Source organism: Myxocyprinus asiaticus, chromosome 42 (assembly GCF_019703515.2).
Source record: "Myxocyprinus asiaticus isolate MX2 ecotype Aquarium Trade chromosome 42, UBuf_Myxa_2, whole genome shotgun sequence".
NCBI lineage: Eukaryota > Metazoa > Chordata > Actinopteri > Cypriniformes > Catostomidae > Myxocyprinus > Myxocyprinus asiaticus.
Window position 1 is genome coordinate 3,390,154 of NC_059385.1, and position 27,347 is coordinate 3,417,500.

The following is a 27,347-nucleotide window of genomic DNA, read 5'->3' on the forward strand; positions in this document are numbered from 1 at the left end:
AGAACTGTGGCCTTGTGGTAAGTACATGTGTTGTGATATATTGAGCTGTGATGCTCATACAGATGACGAATCTGTCATTTGGTGATACCATGATACAGTGATGGTTATATTGTGGTACTTTAATTAAATACATGAGAATATAGTGAATGATTACCATGTACCATGAATGGCATTGCCAGTTGTATTGCATTGTCCAAAAAAACATTGTATTACAGTGGTGGATGTTTAAAAACATGTTATTGCCATGGTACATGTCTGAAAACACGGTATTACCATGATACATGTACATAAACATAGTATTACCGTTGTACATGTCCAAAAACACAGTATTACTATGCTACATTTCCGAAAACATGGTATTACCATGGTACATGTCCGTAAAGTCAAGTCAAAGTTATTTGTATAGTGCTTTTCACAACAAGTGTTGTTTCAAAGCAGTTGTACATGAAATTATGCTATAACAGAAAATGAATGAATATAATGACAATATTAGTTATTTATGCTTAGAACTATTAGTGCTTAAAATTTAGTAAGTAAGTTTTTTGGGTCAATGATTAAACAGAATGATTTTATATTAACTATAAGTTTTAGTGTTAAAGTTCTTGAAGTCATCCCGAATTAAACGTAGATGCATTGTCCTTTGATTTTGGCCAATGAAGGCTTTTGTTAGTGGTTAATTCATTTTCTATGTAGTTTAAGAGAGTTTTGTCCCTCCTTTGACCAAGTGAGGAGCATCGCAGTCCGGCTAGAAGCTTTTGGCAGGTAAACATGGTATTGTCATGGTACATGTCCGAAAACACGGTATTACCATTGTACAAATAAATAAACATGGTATTACCATGGTACATGTCCATAAACATGGTATTACCAAGGTACATGTCCATAAACATGGTATTACCATTGTACATGTCCATAAACATGGTATTACCATTGTACATGTCCATAAACATGGTATTACCATTGTACATGTCCAAAAACACAGTATTACCATTGTACATGTCCATAAACATGGTATTACCATGATACATGTCCATAAACATGGTATTACCGTTGTAGATGTCCATAAACATGGTATTACCATGGTACATGTCCATAAAATGGTAGTACCATTGTACATGTCCATAAACATGGTATTACCATTGTACATGTCCAAAAACATGGTATTACTATGATATATTTCCGAAAACACGATAATACCGTGGTACATGTCCATGTCGGTGGTTTTACCATGATTAATTTGTCTGAGAATGCTGTATCAACATGGTACATGTCCGAAAACATAATATTACCTTAGTACCATTAAAAAATTTAAAGCTAAAAGGCTAAAAACAAAACTATATCTTAAATAAATATTTAGACTGATCAAATATGTTAGAATAGTGTTGAGCTTCAGTTCTGAAAGTAATAAAGATCGTCTTCACAGAAGAGAATAACAGCACAATAACAGACCCATCTTCCTCTCTCAGCTCACAGTTTTTACTCTCTGTTGTCCTGATGTAAATGACTTTACCAGTGTTGTGTGTGTGTGTGTGTGTGTATAACGTGCACTCATGCTCTCCCAAAGTAAACACATGGGCTGCCAATGGGTCGGTGGAAAGCAACGTTCCATTGGGGAGCAGAGTATATATTAGATCCTGTTGGCCAGAGGAGAACATCCATGTGTGCATGTTTGTGACTGAGTGTAAAAAAAACTATTAAAGAGGTACAGCTGCAACAATTTCCAAAAGAAATGTCCGTTTACATTGTTATGGGACAGTTTTTCCATGTAAACGTGTTAGATGGATGTCTTTTAATGTTTTTTTTTTCCCAGCATCTTGTGCAGTAGCTTTCGCTTTTAAGATGCTGGGTCCAGTTACAAGAACTTTTAAAAAGAATCTCAAGATACCTGCATTCTGTACCATTCATTTCGTGCATCTAGTTTTTTTTTTTTTACACAAGAACATGTTCTTTATGAACGGCTCCTAACAAGTCAAGATAATGAGAGTCGGGGGCCTGGGTAGCTCAACGAGTATTGATGCTGACTACCACCCCTGGAGTCACGAGTTCTAATCCAGGGTGTGCTGAGTGACTCCAGCCAGGTCTCCTAAGCAACCAAATTGGCCCAGTTTCTTGGGAGGGTAGAGTCACATGGGGTAACCTCCTTGTGGTCGCGATTAGGGGTTCTCGCTCTCAATGGGGCGCGTGGTAAGTTATGCGTGGATCGCGGAGAGTAGCATGAGCCTCCACATGCTGTGAGTCTCCGCGCCGTCATGCACAGCGAGCCACGTGATAAGATGCACGGATTGACTGTCTCAGAAGCGGAGGCAACTGAGACTTGTCCTCTGCCACCCGGATTGAGGTGAGTAACCGCGCCACCATGAGGACCTACTAAGTAGTAGTGGGAATTGGGCGAATTGAGTCGACAATGAGTTACTTATGGTATGTTAATTACTTTGTATATTGTTAGGTCCTAGCAGATAATGGAAATTTTATCACATTGTTTGATTTGAAGGGTTTTTGTATTCTTTTAGAGGCTAAACAAATTTGGGTCGCCACTTGATTTCCAAAGTCAAATCTGCATCCTGAAGCAAAACCAGTTGAGAACCTGCAAAATAAAAGCGATTTCTCAATTTCTCACAAGTAATCGGTTTGAACCCATAAGCTCCGAGATGTGCGGTTGAACATCGATTTCTTCCGTGTCGCCTCTTCTCATGAGGATCACTAAAGCGTAAGTGCATGCTGTGAATGGCCCCACAGGACCATCTTATTGCTCAGAGGTTGCTCTTTCATAGTTCGGTAGACTTAATGGAGTTCATTTGAGCTTAAACTTTGTCTAAGATGTTGCTCCTAAACTGACTTAGGAGAAATACAAGTAGAAACAAATAAGCAAGCTGATGAGAAATGTTTTGAGTTTATATAGAGATCTTGGCAAATCTGAGCACAGTTTGAGACATCGTTTAGATCTCTTCTTAAACTATATTGGAGACACATGTGAGATTACTGGAGTCTTTTTCTCAGGAGAAAGCAAAAAGTCTAGCATTGCACTTACTTTACTGTATGGACTTTAGTCTGGGTAGACACTAGTGTACTTCGGTACCAAGTCGATACTAAAATAAAAACAAACGTCACTATACCAGTGTTTTTGCAGTTCCGATAGTAACGAGCACTGGCAGGTGCTACTCATTTTACAATGAAATGGACAATTAATCAAATCAGAATCGTGATATTTCCTAGTGTGATTATTAAACTGTGAAAGGCTGCAATCTTAGTCTGTATGGGCTGCGTGCTGTAAATGAATGTGTGAAGCAGAGCTCATACACCAACTCTATAGACAATGAGAAACATTGACATTGTATGAGAGATGACAGTAGAGCACTAATAGACTGTGAAGCATGCAGGACATGAAGGGGACATAATTAAATCACAGCATTTGGGCTTTAATGATGACACTGGGCCATGTAGCGAACTGCTTATCCGGACTTGTGAAACTTCCGTCAAAATAAAAGTTCATGTTAAGATAAAAGCATGATTCAAAATAAAAGCTAGACGCCTGAAATTGCAACGGAAAATATGTATAGTAAAATTGTATTTTCATGTAGAAATAACAATCATTTTAAATTAAGATGAATAAATAATAATAATAATAATAATAATAATAATATAAGAAATACATCATAAGCAAGAGTGTTGTTGTACTGAATGAGTTTGTTAAAAAAATGCAATATGTTGAAAAGTAATTGTTCTATTTTTACTTGTTAAAAGTTTTAAGCATTCATTTGATTAGACACCATTTTGATGTTGAAATTAAATTGAACTTTAAAACATGAAATTCTGGGGAAAAAATAAAACACAAAGCAATGCACACATAATTGAGAAACACTTGAAGGAAACATGCATTTCTTTTCATTTATTATTTACATTGAAATGTAACATTAAATAGGCTAAAGAAGTGTGTTCTATAGCACATTACCACATTAGCATATTTCAAGTCAAGTCATCTTTATTTGTATAGCGCTTTTCAGAACAGACATCGTTTCAAAGCAGCTTTAAAGGCTATTTTTGCTGTGGTATCGAAATTGGTATTGAGAATCGTGAAATTTCACTGGTATCGGTACAGACTACTGAAATTTTGGTATCGTGATAACACTATTAGACACCATATTTAATTTGACACAAATGAAAACGAGGCTGTGAAGGACAGAAGTCTCTTCTGTATGTCAAACTGTCTAAGGGGTGGTTCACATCGTATGCGTTGTTGCCCTAAAAATAGCTTGACACATCGCAACGAACAGAACGCAGGAGTGAGAAAATTTCCATTTTTGCTGTCAAGAAATTCTCTTTATATAAAGAATGAATGTTTTTACTAGTGCAAATGTAATTAGTGACATTTAAAATGAGCAATTTCACTAGAATTAATTTCATTCATCACATTTTAACTAGTGAAAATGTTATTGTTGATATCTATAATTCATGTCCCGCATGCAAGGGTGTAGCCAGGAAATTACTTTTGGGTGGGCCTCAATTAAAATGGGTGGGTCCAATTTTCACCCAAATAGTTTTAACCAAATTTTTCCATAACAACAGAGAGGCGGTGCATTTAAACCATTCTTTCACACTTTCAGAAATCAGAAATTACCACCCTTGGCTATGCCACTGCCCGCACGCGATTAAATGTCGAAAGGCCTTGCGATACGGTGTCTAAAAACCCCGGAGCTTCTTCCCAACTTGCTGAAAAAAACAATGAGATATGGTGCAATGGTCAAAGACATCCTTCTGGCTCATGTTTACATAAAAAACAATTTACGCAAAAATGTGTTTGGTGTGAATAGCTCCTAAATGTAGTTGGTTGTGTTTGCAACCCATCGAGCAGACTGTTCTGTCCTTTGCAACCTCATTTCATAATTCACGTCAAATATGCCATCTACATTGAGTGCGGTACATACTGCCAGATCTTCCGTTGTCATCACATGACACAATGTGTCAGTCAAGGAAGCAGTCGAGGTTAGAGTTCACCTTCACACGCAGTGATATCAGTTTACTGCCCCTGAAGGGTGAATAAACCGTTCACTTTAAAGATGTTTTTTATTGAAGTGAAGATGACCACGACTTACCCATGACCTCAGTTCTGCACCCTTTCTGAGTGAAGAACAAAGGTTTTCTTCAACTTGTCCACCATTGTGGCAGGCAAGAGAGAGGACGTTCAAGAATTAAACGGAACGTGGCTCTCTCTTCCCACAGACCCTCTGTCATTCTCTCTGGCGTTGTGTCAAGATGCACAAACTTGGGAAAATCAGGGAGAGGGGGGTGTAAAATCCGTCTTTATCTAAAAATTGGCTCTCCCAGTGAACAGCCCTCTAACAGGAATTCAGTGGGGTTTCCAAGGTAACCGTTCCTTTGATCTAAAACTATGGAGATATATTGCTGATTTGTAGGATGTACAACAATAGCTGTTCAAGGCATAATTGTAAAGTAATGAAAGAATGAACATGAGGAGGCATGGAAACAGGCTAAACACAAGATTAAACGGTCAAATTATTGGTGTCCACTGAAGTGTGAACATTGTGAGAAATGATATGTGTGTTTGAATCCTGTTTGTGTTGGACTAGTCAACTAAAGTGAACATTTCAGGCTAACTGAGCTGCCTAATGAATCTGAATAGAAGCTTTTTTTTGTGTGTGTGGATGTTTTCCCCTTTTCTCCCCAATTTGGAATGCCCAATTCCCAATGCGCTCTAAGTCCTCGTGGTGGCGTAGTGACTCGCCTCAATCGGGGTGGCGGAGGACGAATCTCAGTTGCCTCCGCATCTGAGACCGTCAATCCACACATCTTATCACGTGGCTTGTTGAGCGTGTTACCGCGGAGACCTAACACGTGTGGAGGCTTCACGCTATTCTCCACGGCATCCACGCCCGTGCCCCACCGAGAGCAAGAACCACATTATAGCAACCATGAGGAGGTTACCCCATGTGACTCTACCCTCCCTAACAACCGGGCCAACTGGTTGCTTAGGAGACCTGGCTGGAGTCACTTGGCACACCCTGGATTCGAACTTGTGACTCCAGGTGTGGTAGTCAGCGTCTTTACTTGCTGAGCTACCCAGGCCCCCAGAATAGAAGCTTTTTGATTAATACAGTGGCCCTAAAAAGTATTTGGACACTTAAGTCACACATACAACTGTCTGAATATCATTGCATTAGAATACAAATATCAACGCAAGTTGCATCTGCAAACAAATGTAGCTAGAGTTTTTTTTTTTTTTTAAACGAATGCTGCGTTCAAGTCCTGTGAAGTTCATACTTATGAGGTCGTAAGTCGTAATAGGATGTGAATTAAGTCGGAACGAATAGACCCTTTTTGCAATATGCATATATCTCATTTTTCACTTAGTGACAAACACAGGAATCTTTTTTAACACCAATGCAACAAAATGAATAACAGAGCTGCGCGATATGTGTATTTCATTATTCTCATGCGGCGACATGTAAGGATGGGAAATGTTGCACAAGCCTGTTGCCTCATAAACCAGTTAAATGCACTGCAAAATCATTTTATTTTTGTCTTGTTTTCTGGTAAAAAATATCTACTGTAACATCTTTAAAACAAGAAAAAATACTTAAGAAGCAGAATGACATAAGATATTAAAGGGATAGTTCACCCAAAAATGAAAATTCTCTCATCATTTACTCACCCTCATGCCATCCCAGTCGTGTATGACATTCTTTCTTCTGCTGAACACAAACAAAATTTCTTTAGAAGAATATTTCAGCTCTGTAGGTCCATACAATGCAAGTGAATGGTGGCCAGAACTTTGAAGCTCCAAAAAGCACATAAAGGCAGCATAAAAGTAATCCATATAACACCAGTGGTTTAATCCATGTCTTCTGAAGCTATATGATAGCTGAGGGTGTGAAACAGATCAATATTTAAGTGTTTTTATTAATTTTTTTATCATAAATCTCCACTTTCAAACAGTCCTCCTATGCACATTCACCAGAGTTCTTTTTTTTTTTTTTTTTGCAGATTCACATTATTCGTTCATATCGCCACCTACTGGGCTGTTATGCAGATATGATTTATTATTTTCCTTTGCTTTATCCCTCCCTTTTTTTCTTTCTCCTCTCTGCCCAGTAGATGGTGAAATGCACAAAGACTGCGAATCGCTAAAAAACAGAAGAAGAAGAACTCTGTTCTCTCCTGAACATGCATAGGAGTGCTGTTGAAAGTGTAGATTTATAGTAAAAAAGGACTTAAATATTGAACTGTTTCTCACCCATACCTATCATATCAGTTCTGAAGACATAGATTAAACCACTGGAGTCATATGACAGCCATTGATTACTTTTATGCTGCCTTTATGTGCGTTTTGGACCTTCTGAGTTCTGGTCACCATTCACACTTGCATTGTATGGACCTACAGAGCTGAAATATTCTTCTAAAAATCTTTGTGTTCTTCAAAAGAAAGAAAGTCATACACATCTGGGATGGCATGAGGGTGAGTTCACTTTTGGGTGAATTATCCCTTTAAGTCTTGCTTTTTATTAAATTTTTTTATACGGTTTATGCTTAAAACAAGAAAAAACTATTTTCCAACGGTGTAAGAAAAATAAACTTTTAAGTCGTTTTTTTACTTACCCCATGTTGTTATAAAAAATAAAAATACTTTTTTGCAGTGTGAGTCTTATTTTCTGGCAAGTTTTATCGTTATTCTTCATTAACCGTACAAAAATGCAAACAAACAAAACTGTACTGTCAGAATCCAACTTATTTAAGTATGTTTAGATATTTTTACTGCAAAACAAGATCAAAATATATAGATTTTTTGCTTATTATCTTCATTATTTTATTTATTAACATTACAACAATGCATACGAACTAAACTGTACACTCAAAGTCCACAAGTAAAACTGAATTATGACCAATACCAGTGTGTTTCAGCCGTGATTCTTTAATTCACACACCCCTATCTCGGAAAGTTAGGACTCTGAGAAAATCCAGAGTTTCTGGTAAATATGACATTGCAGTTGTGTTCCTGTTTGCTCATCTCTTTAATATAATTATTTCGACATGACTTGAACGTACCACAACGTCCCTTTTTTAGTGTATGTATAAGGTCAGTTCCCCTCAAGTTCTCACAGGTGTCCTAGCAGAATAACCACAGGTGGAGTTCAGCACTTTAACCATCAACATGTTCCACTAGCGTTTTTGATTTTACCTTAACATATTGGCTTCTGGATTTCTGTAAAGAATCTTTTTCACTCCTCATCTTTAGAATAAGGACTGACCCGAAATAAAGCTCTTTTGCCGGCCCGATAGCGTATCACAGAACATAAGAATCTATCTCTCCTGATGGAGGGTAATTGTCTGACTGTGCAACATGGCCTAAAGCATTGAAACTCAAGCCAACTGCTGGAAGTTTTATGGCTGAAGGTAATTGGTTCCAAGCAGTACCGGGAAACTGGGAATTTAAGGGCCTTGGGTTGGCCGAACCACTCACAGGTTTGTCTTTTGTCAGTATGCCCCGAAATAAAGCGTTTTGCCTTCTGTTTTCTCAGGGCATCGGTCCCAGCACCTCATCGAGACTACAGCCATTGATGTTACTCCCAAATAGAGCAGATATCTTCACTGAGGTTCACATGTGGTTGTGTTTTAGTCATTGGATGAAGTCTTTCACATGGGACGTCGCTATCAGGGGAGCTTCTTTTAGGCGATTGATGTAGCGTCGAGGTCAGCGTCTCAAATTCAACTTATTAACCTGGTGCCTTTTGTTGTTCCTAAAGCAGTGAGTGTAATATAAGCTCTGTTTCAATCACTATAGAGCACGAGTGTCTGGTTTCATAAGTGAAAATTTCATTTATTTATTCTATAGGGGAATTGGTTATTAGTGAAGTTGTTTGTGGCGAGCACACTAACAGCTAACAGGCTTCATATCTAGCATGTAATTGTGAGAGACAGCTTTTATCTTTTCAGTCCCTTCTGAACATGTGCCCGCCGCAAGGAGATTTCGACAAGGCCTCAGCATATTTTTTTATGGGCTTTGTGAGAGATCAGCTTCTCTGCTAAGATTTCGACTTGAGAGGCTTAACAGGTTTTGTTCCTGGTAGGCAACACATTATACGGCAGAGCGGTTTCTGCATCGCATTCTCAGTGTCTTCAAACAGGGTGCAGAAATGACCCGTTTAGTTGTGTAATTTGTAATTAATTTCAAATAAATTGGCCAAGAGAGGCTAAATGTTACAATAAACCCCAAAAATGAAAATTCTGTCATTATTTACTTACTCTCATATCGTTCTAAACCTGTATTATTATTTATTTTACCTGATGAACAGATATTTTGGAGAATGTCCAAACTGCTCCTGTCCAGACAATGAAAGTTGCCTGTGATTAACACTGTTGAGCTGCAAAATTGATATAAAAAAAGCTCCATAAAAGAGGTCCATACCAACTTGTGTGGTATATTCCAAGTACTCTGAAGCCATACAAAAGCTTTGTGTGAAAAAACCTCACCCTAAAATTTAAGTCATTGTTCATTGAAAATAGTCCCCTCTGCCACTATGGAAGCCATGGAGTGCCGATTAAAAAAAGAATAAAGAAATAAATGATCAATCGATTAATCTGAAAATAAAAACATGGATAAACTGATTTATAAATGGACAAATAAATAGACACATTTAAATGTGTTTATTTAATTCACATTTATACAGTGTTTCCCAAACACTGTGCCGCCGCACACCTTTTGTGCCGTGAAAGATTGTCAGGTGTGCCGTGTAAAATTATCAAATTCCACAGAATAAATAAATAAATAAAAAATTCCGGAATATAAGTCGCAGATTTTTTCATCATCTGAAATGTCCTGCGACTTATAGTCTGAAGCGATTTATATACATAATTTATACGTAACTGATGTCGGCTGGTCAAACACAAGCGCACCAAAACCGATAAAAACAAAGAGAAGGCATAGAGATGGAAGAAGCGTTTTAAATTTGCCAATTCAGAATATTTTGCCTTTACGGAGTATTTTATGCAACTAATTTAAATATTTTATCCATCGTAACATTATTGTTCGAACAAACTCTAGTCCGCTGTCATACGCAACTCCTCACATGCCCACAAAATGACGTTTCATCACACTCGTAGTAAAAACATTCGGTAAGTGAACCAAATAATTAATACATTGCAAAGAGGGTTGCAAATATCAGAAATATCCACAGTCACTAATGTTAATGAATGAATAGAATACAACAGGTGTATTGTTTTACTCGCACACTAAAAGCTGTTTACTTGTGCACAGCATAGAGTTACAGATGTTATGAACAGATGTGGCCTACTTGTCGCGTTTCTCTAATGAAACATAAACCGAATATGAGAAACTGTTACACACGATTACCAAAAAGCACATTTTCCCATTTAAAACAAGCCCAAAAACTTTGTGATACGATGTGTGGATTCTCTGTAATCTTCATGCGTTTGAAATCTGAACTGCTGAAGGGAAGTCCGGCAGCTGCTTCTGAGTCCTAGTGCCTGCAGGATGCGACTTGCATGCATTTTTTTTTTCTATCAACAACACGATTTTTGACACGGTGTGACTTATAGTCAGGTGCGACTTTATTTCCGGAAAATATGGTAAATAAATACAAAATAAAAATGTTATTTGCTGTGGTGTTACAAGAATTAATTTGCAAGAACAAATCTACAAATTGGAAAAGACGCAGATTTGTTGGTTTTTCATTACCCAATTAGTGCTCTTGTTACCAGTGACCTCACTATATACAGCATCCCTATGTAACTTGCGATTTTTGCATAGCTGAATTTCAAACATTATGAGTAAACACGCTACTAAGACAGACAGAAAACATGATAGTGGGATAGTGGTGTGCCATGGGATTTGTTAATCGTAAAAAGTTTGCCATGGCAGAAAAAAGTTTATGAAACACTGCATTCATAAATTATGTTTTTAATTCATGTTTAAAATGCAATTAAATGTAACAATAAAATAGCACATTAATAAGTCATTTTTAAACGCATCTTTTAAATTGCATTTAAAAAAAACATTTGGAAATTGCTTTTCTTCATCTGTTTGCCAATCGTTTTACTTTTTCCATTTGCCAGTTGCTTTTCTTTCGTGGGAGCAACCAAAGAACTTTCTACTCTAGTTGAACTTTAGTTTTAAGACACACCCCCTCTCCCACGTGCCACTTGAAGTAGATGTAAGATGGCCATTGGACGGTTATTGATAGAGGTATGAGCAGTTTATGTGGTCTATGAAGCCCATGTAAAAGAAACAGACATGAAGCGTATAAAAAGTTAATGGTCACTTGTCACTTGTCACCGCTGCTGTTAAATGACGAGCGTGGCCCTCCTCGAGCGTGCACAATGGAAGGGGTCAACAGAACGAGCCCCCCGACCCACATCTCAGACTGAAAGCACGTGCCGCGGCGGCCATTGCTTCCCTCTCCATCAGTGCTGGAGAAAGCCGGACCTCCGGGCTGCATCCATATGCCACAGCTCTCAAATCAAATTCGCTCTTGCATTCAATTGTAAAAATTAAAACAGTTTGGGTTACGCCACCAATGAAAAACAATGATGTTTATTTTTGAATGAAATATCCCCTTTCAGGCACAATGTGACATGAAGTAAAAGAGTAATATAATTTATTAGCTCAACTGCAAGCTGTTAACAGGCTGTAAAGTGACCTATAATCAAATACATTTGATGTGCGCTCACCAGTGAGCATATTTTAAAACTTTGCTCGTCCAATTACGTTTTAGCGCCAGCACTGTGTGTTTTATAATGTCTATATTTTATCAAATAGAACTTTTAAAAAGAGCTTGTAATCAGTAAAATAGTGGGCTTTTCTTCAATTCGGCTTTTTAGCACAGTGTACTTCTATAGAAAGTAAAATCTCGTTAAAACATTTTTCACACTCTCACCTGTTATTTGAGTACTAACATTTTCCAACAGTTCATGTACATGCATCACAGAAGATTTATTTAATTTCTGTCATTTTTTTCCTGAACATCATGAAAATTCCCACCACCGTGTCATTTCCAGCACATCTCAAATTCTGTATTGTGTTTAATAGAGTTTAGTGTAGAAATGACATTTTTAATAAATAAAGTAGCCACCTTCTTCGTCTTGCTAAGGCTAATATCATAGCTAACATTATATGTATCCTAAATACACAAATTAAGTAATACTTTTTGCATAAATTGACAAAATTACAGCTTGATTGGAAATTACCCCTAATAAAAACATTCTGCTCAGAAGTGATATTTACCATTTTCTTTAAACATATCTTGTCTCATATTTAATCTCAAGTATGCTCTTCTCTGACACTTTTGTACACTTGGTTAACAAGTACATTACATTTTGAAAAAGAAAAAAGAAAATAAAATATTAGGGGCAAAATTGTTTGGTGTGGTGGAAATGAGACCACAACTGTTGGACAGTCGTCATTTTTGAAAAACTGATTAGAAATTATTTTCACACCATATATGTTGAGACTTTCATGAAACAAAAAAGTAAAATTTAACTTCTCTCATTCTTGTGTTCAGGCGGCGTCTTCAGCTCTCAGCAGTCTGGGTCACGTCTACACAGCGATTGGCGATTACCCCAATGCTCTGGCCAGCCACAAGCAGTGTGTACTGCTGGCCAAACAGTCTAAAGATCAGCTCTCTGAAGCCCGGGAACTGGGCAACATGGGAGCCGTCTACATCGCCATGGGCGACTTCGACAATGCCGTTCAGTGCCACGAACAGCACCTGGGCATAGCCAAGACCCTCGACAACAAACGGGAGGAGGCGCGTGCCTACAGCAACCTGGGGAGCGCTTACCACTACCGACGCAACTTTGACAAGGCCATGTCTTACCACACACACGTGCTGGAGCTCGCCCAGGAGCTGGAGGAGAAGAGCATTGAGATGAGGGCATACGCAGGGCTGGGTCACGCCGCTCGATGTATGCAGGACCTTGAGAGGGCGAAGCAGTACCACGAACAACAGCTCAGCATCGCTGAAGGCTTGAAGGATCGTGCCGCCGAGGGCAGGGCTTCATCAAACCTGGGTAAGAGTACAGAATGAGGAAGTTGTTCAGTTTTATTAAATGGAATGTGTCTAAAATTACACTGTGATGCGCCTTCAAATGTAGGACACCACATTTCTATTTTTGATGTGCTAGTCTGGCCACTTTTTTTGTTCCTGTCCATGAGAAAAATAAAAAAACAGCACTTTTTATGAGTACGGTCATAAAAAACGCATTTGTGCATGGAACTACTTTCTTACGCGACGAATCAGAATCTGACGTTGCTGGTTCAAACCAAATGATGCATCCAAGCCTTCATTAGTAATTCAAAAATGTCACTTCAGAAATAGTATCACGGCTTGTGCTGTTTCTAACAAGTTATTGGATAAACAAGGATGGATGTGTATGTGTGTGTGAGAGAGAGAGAGAGAGAGAGCGAGAGAGAGAGAGAGAGAGAGAGAGAGAGAGAGAGACGGAGCGTGTGCGATCACCTGTTGCCATACCCAAGCAGATATGCTGTCAGCTTTCTAAAGATCAGCTTTCCCAGTGGAAAAGTAGCTGTCCAAGCGGGGGTATTTCTCCCTATTTCGCGGTAGCCGTGCGCACGAGTCATTCACTGTAGAAACTGCAATGTTTTAAACAGCACGTCCTCTCCAATGTGGAAAGTCCGGTAGAGGTAAGTGCCTTGAGTTTGTATAATTAATCAGTCTGTTGTGTCTCTCAGCTGTGATGAGCCGAAATGCTGAAGTTGTTCGTTTAAAGCCGTTTAAAGCTATTTCCTAGCTTTAGTAGTGTAGTAGTAATACGAGCGATCACGGAGTGCTGATGAATGAAAACACTGAGTGATGCGGATTCACTTCACGTCACCTAACTGGCTCATATTACACACAAAAATGATATTTTGCCACCACCTGCTGGCTAACATATGTAATGTAAAAAAAAAAAATACATGTAAAAAGAGACAGATAAAGTAGCTCTTAACACATATGCACTGCTCTTACACTTTAGTTTAGAATGGTAGGAACACAAGTTGAGTGATACACACAGTGAAACGTCCAAGTGCTGAAGGTGTGAGACCATCAGTGTTCATGGAACGTCTCTCAACCAATCAGATTCGAGGACTGGAACTAACAGTTGTGTGTGTATATATATATATATATATATATATATATATATATATATATATATATATATACATACTGAATATTTATTACAAATATTTAATGAATATAATAATTCAGCATAAATCAAATGCACATATTGAATGCGTTTTTGCGGTTCTTCTGCATTCTTTTTGTTGGTCTATTTACACATGCATCAAACGGACGCTTATTGGAGTGCCTCACTGTGGTTGCGTCATGTCATAATGTTTTTCAGCATTTAGCATCATAAATGCTGCATTTTAGGCACTTTGAGGGGGCATAATAAATTGCATTATTATAAAAAAATTTTAACACTTTATTTTTTATATAATTAATCGGCAGCCCTACATATATCATATGTTTTTTTGTTTTGTTTTGTTATGAATTTGATTATACATTTTAAGAACAGAAACTGGTGGTATTTAAATTATGTTTGGTTTATTGAAGTAAGAATATTCAGTAAAGAAAAATGTGTTACAAAAAGGTATTGTGGTGGTACCATGGTACAGTAATATTATCAGATTGTAATACTCTGGTCCTTTGATATACTGTATTATTATAGCATCAATGTACCATGGATGCAAGAGCTAAAATACTATGGTATTACCATGGTACTGTAACATGTATAGTGCTTTTTGGTACTTTTTTTTAGTAATGGTGTGTTGCTAGGTAACATTCTGCACCAAATAGATCATATTGGTCATATTCCACAGAGTAGCACTGAACTAAACTGAATTATAATCAGAAAGCTTGTTTAAAAAAATAAACGGAAGTATTTTTACTTAGTGTTATTAACTTGAATTATACAGTCGTGATTGGTTTTGTGCATTACATTTGTTTAGTTATTAAAAACAGCAGCTTGCTTTAACATTTATAAATTATGAGTTATAATTTTTTTTTCAGATTAATGCTTTGATACGTCAGTCATCTGGAAGGAGTACCTGCCTCTTGCAGCAGCATTAAACAACCCACGGTGAATAAGAGTCTGTGAAACGCTGGATAAATTGAAGCCATCGAAACCAAGTGTCTCAAAGCTCGGCCAATCTCTCACTCTGACTTTTATTGCTCCAATCTCACGTCCCCTCCCTCCGCCGACACCCGCTCCATCAATCTGATCCGAAACGCTTCGTGTTCTCAAATAAATAGATGAACTCTCAAAGAAAAATGTCGCCACACAAATACTAATATCAGTACTGGATAACAAAGAATGGAGCGCACTGGATCACACTAAATATGAGAGGACAAATAAGCTGCTGTGCAAAACTAGATTTGACATTTTCAATAGAAATCCTTCCGGATGACTGACGGTTCAAAGCATTAAACTGAAGAAGAAAAAATTATAACACATCATTTATAAATATTCATGCAAGCTGCTGTTTTTAATAACTAAACAAATGTAATGCACAAAACCAATCAATGAATTTGCATAGTAACACATGGACATCTCTAGGCGGGTGATCTTTATGGCTTGTGAAGCTGTTGTGACAAAAAAAATCTAATGAATTTCATCCCTGTTTTGTGTATGTCTGTTATAAATTCATATTGAAAGCGTATAAGATCAGGTGAGCTCATTTGAAAGGGGAAATATCGTAATTAGGTTACACCTGGCGTCTCTAAGTTTTCTACTCTGCAAGCTTATTGTTTAGATCAAATTATATTGGAAAGGTAGCAGAGATGAGACACACTCGCTGTGAGTAATATACGTATCCTCTGCGGGTTCACGCTAAGTGCTTGAAAACGCAGGGCTGACAGTGCAGCTCCTCCACCATCCCTACACTCCTTCAATCACCGGCCAGGTCTCTCAGTCCAGGACAGGGAACGGCTCGATTTGATTGATCAGAATTATTAATAGCTGTAGGTAGTGAAACAATAGTAGCACTTATACAATTAACGATCTCATGCACTGCTTACATCCAAACTACCTGACAGCAGAAGTGCACAAATTGATCATGTTGCCAAAGCTGGATTCTGAGAAAGCCGGCAAATATTTATTATTAAATCAACGTTGTTTGATTAAAGGTTCAACACGTTTGCTCATAGAGTTTAAACCCATTGACAAACATTGGTCTGGACAAACATGTTCTATTAGTTTGTGACAATCTTATTGTAAAGTGTTACCAATAGATTCATGTCTAATTTTTTTTCACTGTAGTATACACATTGCTTTGAGTAAATGTTGCGCTTACATTGTACACACTCATTTGTTTGGTAAACTTTTTATCAAGTGTTGTAACAATACAAAAATTTCAGTAGTCGATATTAATACCAGCAAAATGTAATCATTTAATAATACAGCTTACACAATGCGGCAAGTTGCAACGTTGTTCACTTATCGCAAACAATGAAACTCCACTTCGTGCGGTGCCTAACAACTATTTTATTTTATTTTTATTGTTAAAATATTGAAACTTTAAAATATGCTTCGCTCTCATGTTTAAAGAACATAAAGCAGTTATGCCCTCTGATAGTCATGCAATTTTTTTAAATAAACGTTAAACGTACATCGCTCTCACATGTAAATAGTGTAAAGCAGTTCTATCCACTAATAGTCGCGCAAATCTTTTAATATGTATTTTTTTGGAATAAAAAAGACATTTATTGACACATTCATTCCAACCGTAGCTCTGTATGCATCATCACACTGCCCAATCCTTTTTTGGGGGGGGGGGGGGATTTTTTCCCCTTTTTATCCCAATTTGGAATGCCCAATTCCCAATGCGCTCTAAGTCCTCGTGGTCACATAGTGATTCGCCTCAGTCCGGGTGGCAGAGGACGAATCCCAGTTGCCTCCACGTCTGAGACAGTCAACCCGCGCATCTTATCACGTGGCTTGTTGAGCGCGTTGCCACGGAGACATAGTGCGTGTGGAGGCTTCACTCCATCCACCACGGCAGCCACACTCAATTCACCACGCACCCCACCGAGAACAAACCACATTATAGCGACCGCGAGGAGGTTACCCCATGTGACTCTACCCTCCCTAGCAACCGGGCCAATTTGGTTGCTTAGGAGGCCTGGCTGGAGTCACTCAGCACGCCCTGGGATTCGAACTAGCGAACTCCAGGGGTGGTAGCCAGCGTATTTTACCACTGAACTACCCAGGCCCCCTGCTACATTTTTTGTTAATTATTTTATCAATAATAGTACTTTCCGCTTTCTTATTTGTGTAAATTCGCATCATAAATTCTAGTTTAGATTTTGGCGAAAAAGCACAAACCTTAGTCTCTCTCGCACAACTAAAAACATGTTTGCTTCATCTCAAAGCCAAGAAATCAGTGCACACCTTGTACTTCCCATTTCACTCAGGTGAGCCATGAGAGTATCGTCCCGTCTTGCCTCATATTTTATTAAAAGAGGTTTTGAGTTTGCTTGTACTTGCGATATTTAAGCCCTGAGCAACGTGAATTTGATCCTTGTTGTGATAGTGCTGAGTGGACGGTAACCAGAAGCTTTTCTCTCCTCACCGAGACCCCACAGGCCACAAACACACTTCACACCTTGGTTACCATCTCCAGCGTGAGAAGACGAGGAGACTGATGTGGATTGTGTGTGTGTATTGACTTCAGCTGTGTGTTTGTGGGTTTAGCTGCACGTGTGTGGGATTTTCTCTCATGGTTTTAGAACATCGCTCATTGTTGATATTCATTTTCTATGCTCCATGGCTGTAGGAAAGATATTAGCTGGTTTATCTAATTTCTTTTTTCCTTAGATTAATATTGTGAGTCGTTTAAGCTCGGGAGCAGCTTTGGAACTAATGCCCCTCTCTAATGTAATGAATAGTTTCTCATATAGTCATTAGACTGAGTTTTTGTTGTTGGATAGCCTTTTGGTCATTAACTTTATGTAGGTGTCAAATAACCACTTTCGCTCTTTACCCAATGGCATTGCTTTGACAGTTGGTACTAGCGATTCAGGAATGCTCACAATTGAGGCACACAATTATTTTGACCAGTATCCAGTGTGCTTTGGCAGTGCAAGTATGCAAAACCACGCCAAACCACCACGGATATAGAGGAAACACTGGAAAATTTTAAAACTGAAAGTCTCAAAACTGAGGATCACAAGTAATCATTGTGGGCCAGACATCATTACTCTTTGATGTTAAAGGAAAAGTTCACTGTCATTTACTAATAATTTCCATTTTTGGGTGAACTATCCCTTTAAAAAATGGCTTAAAGGGATAGTTCACCCAAAAATAAAAATTCTTTCATCATTTACTCACCCTCATGCCATCCCAGATGTGTTTTCTTCTGCAGAACACAAATGAAGATTTTTAGAAGAATATTTCAGCTCTGTCACTCCTCACAATACAAATGAATGGTGACTAGAACTCAAAAGGTCCAAAAATGACATCAAGGCAGCATACAAGGAATCCATAAGACAGGAGTGCTTAAATACATATCTTCAGAAGTGATATGATGTGTGTGTGTGTTTGTGTGTGTGTGTGAAACAGATCAATATTTAAGTCCTTTTCTTAATATAAATCTGCACCTTTGACCAGCCCCAACCAGTTGGTGGCTGAATGTAAAAGTGAAAGTGTAGATTTACAGTAAAAAAGGACTTAAATAATGATCTGTTTCTCACCCACACTTGTGATATCACCTCTGCAGATATGGATTAACCACTAGAGTCGTATGGATTACTTTTATACTAGCTTTATGTGTTTTTTGGACCTTCTGAGTTCTGGTCACCCATTGTGAGGACAGACAGAGCTGAAATATTCTTCTAAAAATCTTTGTGTTCAGCAGAAGAAAGTAAGTCATACATATCTGGGATGGCATGAGAGTGAGTAAATGATGAGAGAATTTTCATTTTTGGGTGAACTATTCCTTTAAGCTGGTGTTTATCAACAATCTGTGACTGGTATGAAACACTAACCACAGTTTGCTGAACTCGAAGTGGAAGCCGAGAATAAACACAAGCTTTTCCGAAAGATTGGATGCTAAATTAATGCATCTGCCAAACTGTTGGCAGCCGCCTGTGTACCGCAATTTCGCGACTATTTTACTCTTCGTCTGAAGCCAAAAACAAAGCTGACCCTAAACTCACAGGAACTTCAGTGTGTTCAAAGACTGCCATTTGTTTGTCCTCAATCTCCCTCGAGCTTCTATACTCTGGCTTTGAACTATAAATCATACAGCGGAATATCGGGCTTAGTTAGCATTTGACTTTTCAGACATTTCAATGGGAGGAGACGAGACAGGAATGTTTTTGAGAAAGGCAGGAATCATAACAAAGGAAAATAGCTCTCAAACTGACATGACTTCTGAAATATTGCTGCAGTTGGGGTTTTGTTACTATTATTATTTTCTGTCAGACAGCTCACAAACAATCTTGTTTTCTATTATCTAACTAGTAGAGGACCAATAATTGAACCATACCAACTAGCTCTGAAATGAATCAAAACTTTGATTTTAAGCACAACATATATAGAAATACACTACGTAGAAAAAAGACAGATACAGGAGGGTTATTGCATGTCAAATAAACCAAATAATCAACCAATTTATAATTTTTTTGTCAGGACCATTTCTAGATGATTCATATCAAATTTTGTGCAACTCGACAAACCGTCAAAGATGACTTTGAAAAAGTCATGTTTTCCGACTATTGAAAATGGGTGATATTTAACAATTTACAGATGGAGCTACATTGAGAGCCCCATATGTCTGGAATTTAATCATTTAAAAATGATGATATAAAAGGGAAAGTTTTGTTCTGAACCAGAATTTAAAAGAATATTAAGATTTATATTCACTCCAAAAATTTACAAAATTATGTGAGTCCATTTTTGGACTCACACCATTGGCATATAATGCAACAAGGGGTGCCGAAGTCAGCTGATTTTAGTAATAGACCTTGTAGTTTTGCTCCAGAACCATAGGCGAAAATGTCATTTTGAGCCCCTTCTATAAAATAATGGGCTACTCTGTAAATATTAATCCACGGCATTTATTATTTTGCTTATTTCATCATTAATGTTTTGTTTTGTTTTTTTAACAGTAATATTTTTTTATTTTTTTTATTATTTGGCTATTAAACAGTTTTATTATTTGTATTTATTAATTTAAAATCATACTTGTGGCTTCTGTAGAAGCATGCGTTATTGCATTTTAACCTTAGAGATCATAGTCGGTCAGTCTTGAAAGGTTTAAATGTTACGTATATGATCAATTTCTCTTTGGAGAAAATAAAAATAATTTTAACTTAAGCCGACTGTTGCACTCTAGTCGTTTCTCGTTTATTTGATAATCAGATGTGTGTTATGATCATACAAGTCTTTTGAGCTCTGACCATGTTTCAAAATGGTTTTCATCTGTATCACACAATTGTGACATTATATCCGAGTAAAGCTTTCTATTATTAAATGCACTATATTAAGAATTTAACACATATATAATGACTGCTGGTTTGATCTGTTTCACTTAGCTGTCAAAATTCCATCAAAGGAATTCAAGCTTGGATGGCGAGTCAATGCTGAAGCTAATTAATTCATAATGTCACAGCCGTTACCGAGAAGGGAACACTTGAAAAGCGACAGCTATGTAATGAGTTCAAGTAGGACATTCTCGGGTAAAAAATAAAAGAAAAAAGTCATAGCGTTCCAGTCATTTGGGGTTGAAGATTGTGCCATTTGAAGATTAAATTACTACATTTCACAGACATTCGGGCAGAACGCCCGCCTGGGGAGGAGAGTATTTTTAATGTTTGTTTTAAGGGCTGCCCATCAAATGTTCCACATAGCGGAGTATCAAAGCTGAAGACATCATCAAAATCCCACTTTTGCTAATGTAGGCTGTAGGCTGCAGCTTTAAGAGCGCAGCATCTCCTTTAGCCAAATACTGCAGCGTCGTAATTATTATTCATCCCTTACTCCAAGCCGCTGAAGAGTTTTTAACCTTTTCACTGACCTCCGATCAGCCCCAAAGCCATTTCCCCGTCTCATGCCACCCGCTCCCTGATATCGACTCGAGGGAATTAACTTCAGCGATGGGGCTGTGTGTATTCTTGCAGCGTCCGCAGGTGGCTTTGTAATCTTCTTACCTGACCTATCAGAGGGCTGATCCCTTTGTTTTGTAGCCGTGACCGTACTCGAGAGTGTTGATTATGAAGTCGACTATGCAATGCAAAACATACACTGTTAAAAATTTGATGCAAAATCAACGGTAACTAAGTGGCAACAAATAGCCAGCAAGCTGCTGTATTCCAAACCACAGTACAATTACTGTAAAACTATCTACATTCGTTTACAGTACACTGTATAATGATTTACAGTATGTGCTGTACCGTAAAAGTACTTATGGTAGTTGTTTGTATGTTGTATATTAAATTGCGGTGTCCTATACTGTAGAACTAACCACAATAAGCACAGTTTTAGCTTACAGAGTTAGAGTAACTAACTTCTATTACAAGCAAAAAAAGAAACAATTGAGGCCTTTTTGCAAACATAACATTTAATACACAATGACAACTCAAATATCCCATAAATGTTACTCATAAAGGTAAATTATGACTACACACATAAAAGTCCATTCAAAAACTTGAATATTAAGTACACCAGATGTCCAAATGACTGAAAGAACTCTCTCCAGTTCTCTGCCTGTCCAGACCTAGAGAACAAAAATATAACAATCATAAATTCATATCATGTATCTTCAGTCTTGCTTTTAAATCAACATGGATTTAAGCTTCAAGGGAGAGAATACACTCTCAACAACCAAGGTTATGCATCATTCGGAAAGGACTGAGATAGAAGTTACTTACATGCGTATTGAATACAATTCAGAGCAAAACATTTACACACATTATATTTGTACATAACAAAACTTTATTATAGATGGAAGGGTCAAATAAAGTGGCTGGTATAACTGTATTTAACTTTATAAATAAAAAAAGTGGCGTTCGACTGGTGTAAAAACAACAATTGTTCACAGATAAGGTAATTTGGTTACTTGTAAGTGCTTACTTCATTACTAAACAGAATGGCCGTTATAACTAATGCTAGTATCTTTTTGAGAACGTAAACTTTATCGTTACAAAGCTACTTGTCAAAAATGACATGCATACTGTATCTTCGTTGTCAAATGATGAATGTTTGAAAAAATTATTATAAACTGCTAAAATATGTTTTCTGCAATTTTTGGTGCTCAACTGGTTCAGTCGAAAAGAGATCACTTTGCTTCTGCTCCTCTCAAGGCTGAAATGACGAGGATTCGAGGGCAGGCTCAACGTTCATTGGATGTGATTGTTCGAGTAAATCCAATGCAGAGAAGATATCTCCAGGGTTTCGTCTTTTTGATAATAGATCACTGAATAATACCACAAATTTCCCCTCTAAATTGTGTATGTGCAGGTTTGAGATTGGGCCAGTTTCCTGCTCATTTTTTCCTAAAGAATACAGCTCAGTGTGGTGGCCTGGGTATCTCAGCGAGTATTGACGCTGACTACCACCCCTGGAATCGTGAGTTTGAATTCAGGGCGTGCTGAGTGACTCCAGCCAGGTCTCCTAAGCAACCAAATTGGCCCGGTTGCTAGGGAGGGTAGAGTCACATGGGGTAACCTTCTCGTGGTCATGGTTAGTGGTTCTTGCTCTCAGTGGGGCGCATGGTAAGTTGTGCGTGGATCGTGGAGAGTAGCATGAGCCTCCACATGCTGTGAGTCTCCGCGGTGTCATGCACAACAGGCCACGTGATAAGATGCGCGGATTGACGGTCTCAGAAGCGGAGGCAACTGAGACTTGTCCTCCACCACCCAGATTGAGGAGAGTAACTGTGCCATCACGAGGACCTACTAAGTAGTGGGAATTGGGCATTCCAAATTGGGAGAAAAAGGGGATAAAGGTTTGACAGTAACATACTGTAAACAGTATCTACAGTAAGGTGCAGTTGGAAATACAGTAATAATACTGTCAAAACAACAAACATAATTTACAGTGTAGTTTTCTAGTAAATAACATCTTTAAAACAAGAAACCCTTATCAAGTTGTTTACTTATTGTCTTAGAAATCAAGTCTTGATTTTAATAATCAATACTGTATTTAATACTATAATAGTAATAGAATAGTTATGCTAACCACAACAGCAAAAATGCCCCTGAAATGAGAAAAATAAGCTTAACTCAAAGGGAAAAAAGTTAGACTATTGGCTTTTTTTTTCTTTTCTTGTGATGAGCATGGTTATCCCTACGTTTTATTAGATTTCTCTGAAAACAACTTAATATCGCCATCTTGCTTCTCAAGTAAATGTATCTTGTTTTAAGGATGTTTACATATTTTTACAGGAAAACAAGGAACAAATACTGAGCATGCCAGCATTTAAACTGCATAAATGATTCAATAGTTTATGTAGTTTGTGCCCATTAGGGACTGATAACAACTGTATAAACAGTGGGGGGTATTTATGTATTTTCAGTGTCCAGTAGAATTGTTCAGCTCAGCATTTCTATTCTTATCTTAAAGGAATAGTTCACCTAAAAAGGAAACAATGTCATGTACTCACTCTTATGTTTTTCCAAACCCATATGACTTTCTTACTTCTGCACAACACAAAAGAATAATATTACGCAGAATGTCAGCCTCAGTCACGTTTTACTTGCATTGTATAGAAAAAAGATGCAATGAAAGTGAATGGTGACTGAGACTAACATAGTGTATGTCTTTACATCTCCCTTTGTGTTCCACTGAAGAAAGAAAGTCGTAAGGGTTTGGAACGACATAGGTTTGAGTTAATGATGGCAGAATATTCATTTTTGGTTGACTTATCCCTTTAAGGAAGGTGTTTTGGTTGTTTTTTGCACATGCCTATTGTTTCATAGAACAAATATCTATATGTTGAGAAGTACTGGAAGGAACAATAATTTAAAAACAGACCTGTTGGTTTCTTTCATCAATATTTTTTTCTTTTGTTTCCGCACAAACAATGTCTTGTGTGTGCTGGTACATTTCATTGCTGAAGTCTCAAAGGAATCATTTTCAAACGTGCTTCTATCACTCTCTGTCTCAAGCTCTGTTCGCTGATAAATGAAGAATCATGAGGTTAAGTATTGATAATTAGCCACTGAACAGTGGGGCTATTTTAGAAGAAATATTTGTGTATAGAGAGTCGCTCTAATGGGCCATTGGTGTCAGGATACCAGCTTGGCACAGGATCTAATTGGATTTACCACATGCTGGTAATCCTGCCTTGGCACATGAGTATTGACAATGAGCAGATGGGCAGCCCCTCTCCCATTTTGGTGCCCTTGTCGTATCATGCTTAGACGCTCAGTGCTCCATGGTTGAGTCAGTAGACTAAAAGATTTCCTTCAAGATGCCAATCGCTTTATCAACAATGGCTCCACCTGGCTTGAGAAAGCCTTGCCTAACAATTTAAAATAGTTTTAAAAGCTTGAAGTTTGAAGGTTTTAAAGGCTCAACAGTCAGAAAAAAAGAATGTAAGATAGACAGATAGATAGAATGATAGATAGATTTGATGATGGAAAGATACTAGATACAACACTTGAAAGATACAATGATAGAAAGATACAATGATAGATAGAATGATAGAAAGATACAATGATAGAAAAATACAACGACAAAAAGATACAAAGTTAGAATGATAGGAAAATATGACTGACAGACAGACAGACAGACTGATTGATTGATTGTGAAATTAATACATTCCCTGCTATTTTTGACCAAATAATAACAGACATACAGCCTATTTTTGGACCCACCAGTTAAGAACCACTGCCCTAAAAACCCTTTCATCTTTCATAGTTTTCTTTGCCGTATTTTCCCTGGCACCTCACTTCCAAGTAAGAGGGCTCATTTTTGGGTCAGCCTGCATCTTACAATTACACATACGTCGCCACAGACTTCCCAGTTTTGACCCACCAACATAGTTTTCCGCTCATCCCAGCAGTTTTTATAATCCCGGATACTCAGTGAACAGTGCTCTGTTTTTTAAAGGAAAGGAATGTTGTTGTGGTACCCAACTGGTGTGGACCCCAGTTAATGTTTCCCACTGCTGTTGCCCACAAACTCATTTTTCCATCAAAAGCATTCATTAGCCTTTTCCCCTCCTCTCCACTCTCTGTTCCACAACTTTCCCCATTGTGGCTTTTCACATACTGGAACCAAAGAGACGGGACTGTAATGTTATGATAGTAATGATAATTTGATGGAAAAGTGGTGAGACAACAAGTAGGGGGACCCAAATTTCCCAAGACTTCTCTCGGGACAGAGCAGAACTGGCTGTTTTTCCTGTTATCATTATACAGTATATCGCTGTATCTTTAGGGTGCAGAAAACTTTGATTTTAGCGGACTGAGGCAAAGTGTGTCAGATCAGATCTCCTTTTTTAATTAAAAGATATTTTACAATCTTCATTGCTTTTGCTCAGATCTTATTTTTTTATTTCCATTTGGATGATTTGCTTGAGATATGTTGAAGAGCAGGACTGTCTTAAATGGAAAGCTAATCTTCAACCTCTTAGCTCTTAGCAGATAGATGAAGAGAAAGTTTAGATATCGAAAAGTTCAGCTGCATGAAACGGTTCTCTTCTCCCTTACAGGAATCATTCACCAGATGAAAGGGGATTATGAAACCGCTCTGAAGCTGCACAAGGTTCATCTTTCCATCGCCCAGGAACTAAATGATTATGCCGCCCAGGGCAGGGCATACGGAAACATGGGCAATGCTTACAACGCCCTCGGTGCCTTCGACCAGGCAGTGCGCTACCACAGACAAGAGCTGCAGATATCCATGGAGGTGAATGACCGTGCCTCACAGGCATCAACTCATGGGAATCTTGCAGTGGCATACCAAGCTCTCGGGGCCCACGATCGAGCACTACAACATTACCAGAATCATCTGAACATTGCTCGAGAGTTGCGAGACATACAGAGCGAAGCTCGGGCTCTGGGCAACCTTGGAAATTTCCACTGCTCCCGAGGAGAGTTTCCTCAAGCCGTACCCTACTACGAGCAGTACCTACGCCTTTCCCCGGACCTCCAGGATATGGAGAGCGAGGGCAAAGTCTGTCACAATCTGGGATACGCGCACTACTGTCTCGGCAACTTCCAGGAGGCGGTGAAGTACTACGAGCAAGATCTTGCACTAGCGAAGGACCTCCACGACAAGTTGAGTCAAGCCAAAGCGTACTGCAATCTGGGCTTGGCCTTCAAGGCTCTTGCGGACTATGCCAAGGCAGAGGAGTGCCAAAAATACCTTCTCTCCTTGGCGCAGTCGCTTAACAACTCGCAGGCTCGATTCCGTGCCTTGGGCAACCTCGGAGACATCTTTCTGTGCAAGAAGGATGTTCCCGGAGCAGTCAAGTTTTACGAGCAACAGTTGTCTCTTGCGCATCAAGTCAAGGATCGCAAAATGGAGGCGAACGCTTACGCCGCATTGGGAGCTGCTTACCGGATGCTACAGAAGTATGACAAGGCCTTAGGGTACCACACCCAGGAACTGGAGGTGTATCAGGAGCAAGGCGACATCCAGGGAGAGTGTCAGGCTCACGGACATCTCGCTGCTGTCTACATGTCTCTTGGCAAGTACACAATGGCGTTTAAATGCTACGAAGAGCAACTTGAGCTGGGCCAAAGACTGAAGGACCCCAGCGTTGAGGCCCAGGTCTACGGTAATATGGGGATCACTAAAATGAACATGGGTGTCATGGAGGAGGCCATTGGATATTTTGAACAACAGTTAGCGATGTTGCAACAGCTCAGTGGCAACGAAGCCGTGCTGGACCGAGGCCGTGCTTATGGTAACCTAGGAGACTGCTATGACTCACTGGGGGATTTTGAAGAGGCTATTAAGTATTATGACCAATATCTCTCCGTGGCGCAGAGCCTAAACCATATGCAGGACCAGGAGAAGGCCTACAGAGGTCTGGGCAATGGACACAGGTAAGATGTTGATTTATTACCCATAAGGTATTTGGACACTTAAAGCCATTTTTGCTATGACTTTTAATCAGCTGCTGTCAGTGATTTTAGGAGATGAATGAAGTCCGTTCATACCTCAATATTACACAGTCAGCCGCATGCAGGGGAGTGGGGAGTGGGGGTTGTAGACTCTCAGGGCTTGAGTTCCTGCCCCTTTGCTAAGGTGGTAAAGAGTTTGACGGCACACGCAGTCGCACACACACCCACACGGTCTGACAGAGAACGTACCATCCGTTTGAAGCGACTGCACCTCAACTAGGTGGGGAGCCTCTACCC

The 27,347-nt window shown here is 38.7% G+C and overlaps 1 protein-coding gene across 1 annotated transcript in view; it reads left to right on the plus strand.

The window, feature by feature from the left end:
• LOC127432555 (tetratricopeptide repeat protein 28-like) overlaps positions 1–27,347 on the plus strand; it is a 369,621-nt gene that overhangs the window by 279,762 nt on the left and 62,512 nt on the right. The window contains exons 6-7 of the mRNA XM_051683773.1: positions 12,531–13,038; positions 25,691–27,032. Of these exons, the coding sequence (XP_051539733.1) occupies positions 12,531–13,038; positions 25,691–27,032 (1,850 nt within the window). The remainder of the gene's footprint in view (positions 1–12,530; positions 13,039–25,690; positions 27,033–27,347) is intronic.